The sequence below is a fragment of the Otolemur garnettii genome, unplaced genomic scaffold, assembly GCF_000181295.1.
Source record: "Otolemur garnettii isolate 467f Iridium unplaced genomic scaffold, OtoGar3 scaffold00053, whole genome shotgun sequence".
Lineage (NCBI taxonomy): Eukaryota > Metazoa > Chordata > Mammalia > Primates > Galagidae > Otolemur > Otolemur garnettii.
In genome coordinates this window covers 3,767,550-3,779,369 of record NW_003852448.1, presented here as the reverse complement: position 1 = coordinate 3,779,369, position 11,820 = coordinate 3,767,550, and the positions used below count along the sequence as shown (strand labels likewise).

Below are 11,820 nucleotides of genomic sequence, written 5' to 3'. Positions count from 1 at the left end.
CTTGAGCCCAGGAGTTGGAGGTTGCTGTGAGCATGATGCCATGGCACTCTACCCAGGGGGATAGCTTGAGGCTCCATCTCAAAAAAAAAACAAAAAACAAAACTCCAACTCATTAATCCATGCTAATTAAACACTATAATTAAAATTTCCATGTAAGTGGAAAAGGAAATGAAGCAGTTAGTTACCTGTTTTGCTTAAACAGTCTGCAGAGGAAAGTGGTTACTACAGATACAGCAGGCAAAACATTAGACTGACCCTCCAGAACACAGTGTGTCAGTTTCAGCCTCAGATCGTGCTAAATGCTCATCACTAGTGTGGCACATTTTGGTCCAGGGTGTGGTTTAATGCCAAGACAGATCCAGTTTGTTACAGAAACACATAAATAAGTGCTGCTTTTTATTTTTTTTTAAATGTATATATTAAGTTAAAAAGGCCAGTATACTTCCACAGACAAAAGCAGGTTTCCTCAGGAGGAATTTATAGGAAATAGTTTGGGGTGTGCCGTGTAACGTGAGGTTCTCCATGACGAGGTGCTGGTCAGACTCAGAAGGAAGACTTTAAAGTGTCATCTAATTCCATGATAGCAACCTGGTTCCCACAACGGTAACAGTAATTGGGTGCACTGAAAATTGTACCCACATTCTGATCATGACACCAGTTGTACCCCTCCATTATAAGCTGGTGAGCACAAGAAACCAGAGTGAGGACACTGGCATGGATAAATGTTTCAGAAATGTCCAGATGTGTAGCCAGCCAGATGTGAGCCAGCACCACCTGGTGAAATACCCCACCCTTTGTGATCATCTGGATTGGACCATTGGGCCCTGATGTGGTACTTCCTATAAGCCATCCAGGGCAAGTCTTACATGGTCCAGTGTGTCTGTGGATGGAGAGAGACCACCATGGAGGTAGGATATCTGTCCATCTACTAAAGCTGTAAGTGGAAGATAATCAAATAGACCTGTAAAATATTTCCAAACATTGGCATTCCCATACTTTCGTAGACATTCCTACCAGTCATATACTTGGGTAATATTACCCAGTATATTGCCCAGTCATGTACTTGGGTAATTTGTTGGCTGTCTTGATTTCCTCTCAATATTGTAATGGGTTCTGTATAACGCACCTTTAATGCTACAAGAAGTCACAGTCTCCACTGAATAATAAACTCTGTCTACGTAGTCTCCCACGAATAAATAGTTTGTACCTAGGGATTTCTGACCAATTCTAAAGTGTTCCATAAGATCATGAAATTAACCGTGCATATCTCACAGACGGTAATAGGACAACGAACCTCTTGCACATTTGACTCTTTTGTTAGCATTTCTTTAGCCTTTTCCCACAGTGTCCACACTTGGTTTTTGTTAAGCTGTTTATACTCGTTAGCTGTTTGACCCACTGGTCTGGCTCCTCCGTGAACGCTTTCTGCCCTGGCCCCCTATGCTGCTCCCCTCTCCCAGCAGCAGAGGAGGAACTGGAATGCTGTAGCTGGCCCTGCAGCCTGCCCAAGCCCCTTACTTGTTTGTTTGTTTGTTTCTTTCTTTTTTTTTGAGGTTTGCAGTTTTATTAAGAAAACAAAAGTTTAACCTATACAAAAAGGAAAGACCTTCTGTTCCAGTGGAGACCATGCTGGCTGCCAGGCATCATGCTGCTGGACAAAGGGGTTGAGAATGGCCTCCATGCTGTCCTGCGGGCAGATGAGCACCACAGATGTGCCCTTGTACACCACCTGGCCCAACTGGCATGTGTCCTCCGTGAGCTTGTACTGGTCATCAGGATCTCTGATGTATTCAATGGTCCCATCGAGCACAAGGTTGAGGAGTGGATCGAACCTTTTCAGGATTCCACTGGCTTCGCGGCCTCCCTGGAACTTCACGTTGATAGTCTTGTCGATGTACTTTGACAAGTCCAGAATGCTTTCTTTCTTCTTCTCTTTGTCTGCCATCTTGCCTCCCTTACTTGTTTCTTAACATGGAAGAATTTGGTAGCTTTTGTCTTGCAGTTTTTTTTTTTTTTTTTTTTGTTGAGACAGAGACAAGCTGTCGTCCTGGGTAGAGTGCTGTGGCGTCACAGCTCACAGCAACCTTGAACTCTTGGGCTCAAGCGATTCTCTTGCCTCAGCCTTCTAAGTAGCTGGGACTATAGGCATCTGTCTCAGCACCTGCCTGTTTTTGGTTGTAGTTGTCATTGTTTGGCAGGCCCGGGCAGGATTCGAACCCACCAGCTCTGGTGTATGTGGCTGGGACCTTAGCCACTTGAGCTACAGGTGCAGGTGCCAGGTGGCTCCAGCATTTTTGAAGAGTACAGGTCACTTATTTTGTAGTATACCCTCAGTTTGGGCTTGTTCATGTCTCCCCATGGCCATAGTGCTGGGTGGGTGAATCTGTGGACATTGCACCCCCCCCCCGACTCCTCTTCCCCTGCTTTGGATTCTATACATGTTTTTTCCTGTTTCTGTGGAAGTTAATTTTTTTTTTTTTGGGTAACATTTAGATGTATAATTGGCCTGAAATTGATTAAATTGATTTTTTAAAAATTTACTGAGAATTGTAAGGATATGTGAAAATTGTAAACCCAATGTAGTGCCATCCAGCTTTGACAGTTATCGGTAGATAGCCAGTGTTATTTTGCCCCCCTCTTTACAGTCCCCCTCAAATCACAAACAGGATTTCATTGACTTCAGAATGTGTCTCTCTAAAAGATAATTTACAGATTTAGCCACAGTAGAGCGATCATGTCTAGGAAATAATTACGTGTTAATAAGTATCTTGTTAGTGCTCACCTTTCCCCGATTGTCTGTGTTTGTATATATCTTTGCATACACATATATATTAAGTGTATGTATATCACACTCACATAGCGTACAGATCTGTCTGTGTATATTTTTGTTGTTGGAATTGGATCCACATAAGGTCTGTATATTGTAATTGGTATGTTTTCAAGTGTTGTTTCTGTAGGTTCTCTCTCCATCTTACTTTAGTTTTCTGTAATTTTTGTTGAAGAAACAAGGTGATTTGTCTTCTAGAATTTTGGCTTCTAAGATGTTTTTATCGTGCCTCTCTACCCTTGGTATTTTGTGTCAATGGGTTAGGACCAGTGTTTTTCAATCTTTTTTATCTCATGGCACACTTGAAGCTATAGTTAAACTTCCTCGGAACACTTAAATTATGTTGATTAGAAAAGTAAAAAAAGAATATACTTAACTGCTTTGAACTTTATTTGAAAATAATTAATGATCTTTAAAAATTTTCGTGGCACACCTAAGATTCTCACGGTGCACTGATTTGAAGTCAGTGGTCTGGAAGTTGATGGGATTCAGGTTTGAATTTGGGGAGAGGTGGGACAGGCTGTGGCTCAGGTGGTGTGGTGTGCCCCCCGCGCCCCCCACCCCAGGTGTCAGCCTTCAAGTGTGATGCTTCCTGTTTCTGTGAGCTGCGGTGCTCCTGTAAAATAGTTGGTTCTTCTGAGGTTCAGATTATACAGAAAAGACAGAAGTGGTGTTTGATTTTTCCTTTTATTTACCAAGTTTCAAAGTAATAAGTCAATCATAGCATTTTCCAGAGTGAGTTTTATTTTTGAGACCTTTTTAATTGAAATATTGGTTGTATTTAATCCATTGCAGTTACTGTCTTTACTGATGGTCAGATTGCCCCAGTATTTGTCAAGTTGTAATCTATTTAGCTTGGCCCCTGAGTCCATCTGACGTGACTTAGTTGTCCTTGGCAGCTTCCCTGCTTTCTGGTTGGATGGAATTGTTTTTGCTCATGTGTGAGACAGGGTCCTAGTTTTTAATTCTTTCCTCAGTACGAATAACAGTTTTCCTAGTATTGTTTATCAACATGTTTCCTTTTTTCATTATCTTTAGTGACATGTTTGCATATATGAAGGTTCTGTCACATGTATTTATTTGATATGTTTTAAGTATAAAGCAGCCTCTTCTGTATGAGGAACGAGATAGAGACGAACATTTGGAAGTTGAAGAGAAGGGGGCTCTATCTCCTCCTCACTCTCCTCTTCACTCTCCTCCTCACTCTCCTCTTTTCTCTCCTCCTCGGTGCTGCTCTGCAGCCTCCCTTCCCCACCAATAAAGACCTTTCGTACAAAAAAAAAAAAAAGAGAGAAGGGCAAAGCAGGAATCCTTATAAGAAGCTCTTTCTGGTGTTGCACTAGCGGTAGGGATGTTTGGAAGAATATGATGTCATTGCTGAACCAACACCTGAAAAAAAAATTTTTTTTTGAGACAGAGCCTCAAGCTATCCCCCTGGGTAGGGTGCTGTGGCTCACAGCAACCTCCAACTCCTGGGCTCAACCGAGTCTCCTGCCTTAGCCTCCCAAGTAGCTGGGACCATAGTTGCCAGCCACAACGCCTGGCTATTTTTTGGTTGCAGCCATCATTGTTGTTTTGCTGGCCTGGGCTGGATTCGAACCCACCACCTTAGGTGTATGTGGTTGGCGCCTGAGCCATAGGCGCCGAACCCTGAAATTTTTAAGTTTAAAGATGTGCATGTCTATTCTGTGTTCAGGGAAGAGAGAGCACACTTAAAAAAATGAAATAATTTAATGAAGGGACTACTTATAGGGCATGGTTTGAGTATTAATGAGGTTGTGAGCACTCAGGGAGTGGCAGCGCCCCAGGGGGTGGCAGTGGGGTCCTAGAGCCCAGTGAGAGGTGTGGGGCGGTGAGGCATTGGTCTCTACCCCTTCACAGTACAAGTGAGAAGGGAGAGGCCAGTCTTTCTCCTTCCACTTGGTGACATTCTTCAGTACCTCCGCTTGGCTGAACCTGTCCAGAAGCTAGAGTCTAAGATAGTCTGTGTTGTAGTCCAGGCACAGAGCAGGCAGACAGGAGGACAGTGGCATGGAGTACGGAGGACCCAGAGATAAGGATGGACCCTCACAGTGGTCTGGTTGTTACTTAGACTTCTAATTTTGAAAGGCTGCAGCCAAATGGCTAACAATAGATAAAACTTGTTTCCTGAAAAATGTCTTCGGGTAGTTTTGTTTATTTAGTACTGTCTGATTGTCTCCAATCTTTGATGAGAAATATCTGCTGAAAAGGTTGTTCTTACTCACATGGTGATTGCTGGTATGGAGTCTGGTTTGAGCACAAGGCTCTTCAGCAGTCCAGTGCTTGTTCTGATGCCTGGAACAGCTGCTGTTTTGGTAGCTAGTGTGACTGCTCACTCCTTTGAAGTTAGCATATGTGGACTAGTCACTTCCATTAGTTGTGTTTGGCCACAGTCAGTGTAATTTTGGTAGTTTTATATATTTAATAAATTTCTTCTCTTATGCATACGTCCTATGTAAGGATCCAGCCTTAATGATAACAGTAAGAGAAGTGCGTTGAATTTCTTTGGGTTATGTGCATAGCGGATAGCATTTGGACTCTGCAGCCTCCTTTCTGAATTCACCTGGTGTCACCACTTGGAACCTGGTTGACTTCGGGCAAATCTCTGTGACTACTGAAATATTTAAAAAATGGGGATGATGTAAATATCCACTTGATAAATGGGCATGATGTAAATACCCACTTGATAGGCTTGTGATGTCAGATAAACAGCTAGTTCATGTCCACACGTGGTGCAGGGCAGCTTGGCAGTGTGGTGAGCACGTGTGCTGACGGCTGGGTTGTGTGTGCTGTTGCAGGCCCCTGGCTTAGCCAACTGTCTTCTAGCCTGTTGTCTCACTGGTCATGGAAACAAGTGCTAGTCTCTGTTTTCTCTATACGCCAGTACTCATTTTGTGTTCTGTATAAATAGTTACTATTTACCTTCTGTTTAAACACGTTTTTGTTTAGAAAAAATCGGTAGTCATTAAAGTTTGATTTTTTTTCTCTATCCACATACTTTTCTTGTCAGCAAAAGGCACAAATAGAATTTTGCTTTTGTAAGTGTTAACACCTGTTCTTATTGCTGTCTCAATTAGTGTGCCTGGGAAAATGACACTGTCTTCCATTCTCAGTTATTTTATTTTATTTTTTTTTTGAGACAGAGCCTCAAGCTGTCCCCCTGAGTAGAGTGCCATGGCATCACGCTCACAGCAACCTCCAACTCCTGGGCTCAAGCGATTCTCCTGCCTCTGCCTCCCAAGTAGCTGGGACCACAGGCACCCGCCACAACGCCCGGCTATTTTTTGATTGCAGCCGTCATTGTTGTTTGGCGGGTCCGGGCTGGGGATTCGAACCCGCCACCTTAGGTGTACGTGGCTGGCGCCTTAGCCGGTTGAGCTATAGGCGCTGAGCCCCATTCTCAGTTATTTACAGTGATGGTCAGTGTACTGTAGGGTAATGCTTGCCTTCAAGGAGGTTCCAGGTGTTTCTGGTCATCTAGAATCAAATTCTCAAAGGACAGTTGTAAATATTAATGGGCAGTCCCAATTATCCCATGGAGGATAATTGTAACATTGAAGATACAGAATCGTATTTGATAGGTGATTAGTGGAAGAAGCCGTACATAGACTGTTGTCTTACAGCTATTTTTACAGGGCTGTGAGAGATTAGGACTGCTAAGTTTGTGTCCTACATCTGTCACTGTTGTGAGACCTTAGGCAAGTTATCTAATGCCTTGTCCTTATTCTTTTTATGAAACAAGGGTGTATTTGCAAGTAACTTTGGGTAACTGAGGAAGTTTTTAGTGCATGAACGAAGTGATTCATTGTTTCTAGTTTAGAAGGTGTATAGAAACATGCATTTCTTTTATAACTTAATGTATATATTCCTGAAGATTCTAGTATTCTGCAAGATAGCATTTTTAAAAATGGGGTTTTTGAGTAAAATAATGCTGGTGATCTCTCAGAACTTAACAGAATTTTGTTACCAAAGCTTCATAAAAAAATGACAGTCTCGTTGGTATAGGTAAGCCTTCTTGGTATTTGCACCTGGAATCACAGTCTGATTGTTTCCTCTCTCTGTCTTTCTGTATGTTGGTCTTTAAAGATACTTGCTTTGAAGAGATTGATTCCCCAGAATTCAAAACATAATCCAGTGGTAACCATCTTTATTAACAAACATACTTTTTAAAAAACATAAATGCAGTGAAAAATGTCTTCAGCTTCTTGATTTGGTAAGGGTTTCTATTTTAATTGGGAGGAAACCTGCTCCTAAACACTTCAGAACAGAAATATGTTGGAAAAATTGCAAAAATGAGATATAACTGCTATGTTATAAAGATAATCCTCTTAGTTACTGTGATCTGATTTTGTGTCTTCATTGTTTTAAAAAATTTTTATGATTATTATTTTTAATTGAAACAGAGTCTCACTTTGTGACCCTGGGTAGAGTGCTGTGGCCTCATAGCTCACAGCAACCTCAAACTCTTGGGCTCAAATGATTCTCTTGCCTCAGCTTCCTGAGTAGCTGGGACTATAGGTGCCTGCCACAATGCCCGGCTATTTTTGTTGTCGTTGTTGTTGTCATTGTTGTTTACTGACCATTATATTATTTTGTGTAGCAAGCTGGGGCTGGGTTGGAACCTACCAGCCCTGGCGCATGTGGCTGGCGCCCTAACCACTGAGCTATGGGTGCCCAGCCTGTTTTACAAATTATTAATAGTCTGGTTTCTCTCCAAATCATGTAAATCTTTTGCCTTTTAATATTTTTAAATTTTTTAGTTGTTATCAGTTTGAGTGTCAAATGGTCTCTTGTGATTTTGGTTTGTTTCTTGAGTATCTTTTCTTTATCTCATCATGTATATGTTTGTAAAGATAAGAGAAAACTTAAGATATTAATAGTTTCTTCTTTTACTTAACTATTCAACATGTCTGAAGAGATTAAGATCTCATATTGAGGTGCAAAACTAAGATTAGAAACCTAACGATCCATGTCCCTTTGCTATGCCTTAAAAGACAGGGTTCTCCTATGCATTTGAAAATATATTTTTTATTATTAATAAGGCAAAAGAAAAATATAGCAGACTTACATGAAAATACCCAAACCCTAGAGTGTTTTGGTAAAATTCAAAGTGCCCCTGAATACTTTCCAGTCTTGTGGAAATAAACATTAACATATCTCTTTTCTTCCCTCAGTGAACTTGAAGATGACTTACTTGGAGAAGATTTGCTATCTGGCAAAAAGGTAAGAAATATAGTTCCTTCTGAAATTAAACAATAGTCATGTAATTATACTTAAAATACTGGAGTATGTCATGAGATGTTGTGTTATTGGAAAGGTGTATATGTTAAAATTTTGTAAATGGAGTTATTTTCAAGTGCATAGAGAGTTGACTGCTAGTAAATCATGTAGTAATTGTATCTGAAGAAGTAAATCCTTTGGAGCAAATATTTTGGTTCTTGCTTTGTAGATAGCACTTTAGCAGGTGTTGGTTTTGAACAGCAGTGATGTAAAACTACTACTTTCCCTAAAGAAATGGAATAATTGGAGATTAATATTTTGCATATGTTTCTGGATTTTACCTTTGGGAGGCACTCAGAGATAAGCTTAAAAATGAATATACTAAAATATAATAAATGTTCAAATAAATAAGAGTAAGTCTAAAACTTAATGTAGGTTAAAAAACATCTCTGAAGCCATTATCTCTGTTCTATGTCTACTTATTGTGTGAGTATATACTCACATACCACTCTACCAGTACATTTTAAACATTATAGGATATATATAAAAAGTTGAAATGTAAATAAAAAGAGATGAAAGTGAAATACTGAATTCTTTTTATTCTTTAATGGTTTAAAAACACTATTCGCATTTAATATACTTCTCTATGCTTAGTTTTTTAAAGTACTTCTTTTGCTTAATTTTTAAAAGTTAAAAATTTTTTTTTTTAACTTACCAACAGTTAGTTATACAGTAAGCTCATACTTTTAGCTTCAGATTTGTCAGTAGTGGTACAAATCTGTATTTGTTGCAGATTTGTTTATAGTGGTACAAATCTGTATTTCAACCATTGTGGTAGGTTCACATCTGTAGCCTGATATATCACATCTGATCAGATTGCCTTTTTATCTTGTTGGTCATTTAGTTGGTCAAGACCTCCTACTAGAAGTGCCAATTCTGCTGTCTCCTGCACTGTTCTACTCACGTTAAGCTTGCTATACTTTTCTTTTTCTTTATTAATAATAAACATGTATTTTAAATTAAAATACAAGGAGCCACTTTCCCCCTGTGTGTGTGTGTGTTTTGCAGTTTTTGGTTGGCCCTGGGTTTGAACCGGCCACCTCTGGCATATGGGGCCAGTGCCCTACTCCTTTGAGCCACAGGCGCCACCCTTCGCCTCTGTGTTTTTACTGTATTATCAGCCTCTAGTGGCCTGGCTATTGACTACCCCAGCTTCTCTTTCTTTCTATGGCTCTGTCATCATCTGTGACGCTAAGAGTTAGTGTTATTTAAAATCCACCTGATTTAATAGAAGTGAACTCGGATATACCCAAATAAGTGGAGAACAGAAGTTCTGGTGAGAGTGCTGTCAGCTGTTGGTGTGGTGGGCTCACGCTCTGGCCTCGGGCTGCGGTGGGCTGTCTGGAGTGAGTGGGATACTCAGTGTTTCCTTGTCCAGGGTCACAGGGGAAAAGAGTTCTGTTGTTTGGCTATATCAGTGGATTGTTTTACACACCTCTCGAAATGCTCTCATTTAATACTTTTGTACCTAAAAGTGGCCACTTTTTCCTTTGTATTTAAGATGATTGAACAAAGAATAACAATTAGATGTTGAAAAGGTTTCCATGTTGTAAACTATTTCTATGTGAAGTTTGATTTCTGTCTTTTCCCAGGGAGCCCTGCCAGCCGCCATCCCCCTTTGGTGTACGTGTGTTGTGCTCTGAGGGACGCTGTGCTCAGGAGTCTGCTCAGTGAAAGTGGAAAAGGACTGTTTGGTTTAGATAGTAGTACTGACTGTTCTGGGGAAGTAATCGGACTTGTTTTTTTTAACTGGATGATTTTAAACATTGTATTGTATTGTATTGCTGTTTCCCCCTTGTCATTAGGCATTATTTTAAGATACTTTATAATGCTACATCTTACTTCAGTGTTTGTACACATGGCAGTCTATCTAGTTATTCCTGTGTGTTTTGGGGCTGTTTCTAGCTCCTTGCTTATGACTATTTTTAAAAGAAACTTTGATGGAAAACCTCAAGCATATGTGGAAAGAGAGATAACAGTATAGTTTCCCTCATGTCTCTGTCACCTGTCTTCAACAATTTTCAGTTAAAATCAGTTTTGTTTTATCTATATTCACTTACTCTTTACCTCCTGAATTATTATATTTGAAATAAATTTCAGATATGATGATGATGATATTTTAATGCGCAAATCTTATGCTTTGGGGATTTTTTTCTTAGCAGGTTTCCATAAAGGGGAATTTCTGGCCTAAGGGCATAAATAGTTTAAGGCTCTCGTGTCGTGCTGCCCAGTTGCTCTCTAGAAGTGTTTGATGAGTTTTATGTTCCTAGCAGCATAAGCATCCCTCTCACCTTTCCCTTTCCCCTTTATTACTGCTTATCTTGGTCAGTATGATAGATGGAAAAGGATTTGTGGTTGAATGATGTTGGTTCAATTTGTGTTTATTTGATTTCAAGTAAATTGAAAATGATTTCAGACATTCTGAGGTATTTATTACCAAGTATGTTGCTACGGGGTCTGTGACTAGAACCCCCGTGATAGGTATACTGGCTGCCTGACCACCATTTTCTCCCATTGGAGTTCCCACAGAATGTGCAGAGATGGGCCTTTGGTAAGACAGTCCTAGGGCACTGAAGGCCAAAGGGAGGCACATTCTCATGTACTGAGGGTAGCTCAGATGTCACATTCTTAGGGACATATTTATTGTGTCAAGAAAGGAGGTTGTCAAGGTTAAGGGTTTTTTTTTTTTTTTTTTTTGAGACAGAGTCTTGCTTTGTCACTCTCCGTAGAGTGTTGTGGCGTTACAGCTCACAGCAACCTCAAACTCTTGGGCTTAAGCGATTCTCTTCCCTCAGCCTCCCTAGTAACTGGGACTACAGGAGCCCTCCACAATGCCCAGCTATTTTTAGGGTCGGAGTCTCGCTTTGACTCTGGCTGGTCTCAAACCTCTGAGCTCAGGCAGTCCACGCGCCTTGGTCTCCCAGAGTGCTAGGATTACAGATGTGTGCTACCATGCCTGGCCTAGGGTTAAGTTTTAAATACTGTATAATTAAAACACAAGGTTGCAAATTTAGGATGAAGCAGGCTGGGGTGACTGAGTTAGAGCCTTTAGAAATTGGGTGAGATTGAGGTGGAAGTTGGTTGTCAATGTCTCTTTCCCTCCTTAGCCATCTCTATTTTACTTCTTCTTGGACAGGAATTCCCCTCGTACGCCGATATGGTCTTTGCTTCATAGGCACCAGTGTTGGAATGCTTGGGGAACTATTTTCTTCCCTCTTTTGAACTCTTGCTATCACTCTCACCAAAGTCTTTACCTTCCTGGGACTATTGCAGAGAACCCTTCTTTTTCTTTCATGCTTGCTTCTCTCCTCCTGGGGCAATGACCTGTTTGGCAGGTTTGGGAGAAAGGATTTCACTGCATCTGTGGGTATTTTGTCTTCCTCTCTGGGCTCTGTTTGGCCTGCCTTTCTGTAGACGGTCAGGAGCAGAATGCTGGGCTGTTCTACGCCATCCTTGCTTGAGGAAATAGTTCACTCCAGTTCATTGGGATGTGTTGAAATAAGGTGACCAGGTGTCCCACTTTTGAACAATTTGTTCCGTGTCCCGCGGCGTTTTAAAAGTCCCAATTTTTGGAAAGAATGCACGACAAGCTAGGGAATGCAGGAGAACAGGAAGGGAATATACGGTTTTCGGCTGCCATGTGGCTATTTCGCCAGGATATGAGTTTTTGTTTTTTTGTTTTTTTTTTTTTT

General features: G+C 40.8%; 1 protein-coding gene and 1 pseudogene across 1 annotated transcript in view; one reads left to right on the top strand and one right to left on the bottom strand.

The window, feature by feature from the left end:
• Window positions 1–11,820, top strand: part of RBM33 (RNA binding motif protein 33) — a 136,698-nt gene that overhangs the window by 36,624 nt on the left and 88,254 nt on the right. The window contains exon 3 of the mRNA XM_023514413.1: window positions 8,023–8,071. Within this exon, the coding sequence (XP_023370181.1) occupies window positions 8,023–8,071 (49 nt within the window). The remainder of the gene's footprint in view (window positions 1–8,022; window positions 8,072–11,820) is intronic.
• Window positions 123–1,954, bottom strand: LOC105887179 (annotated as a pseudogene).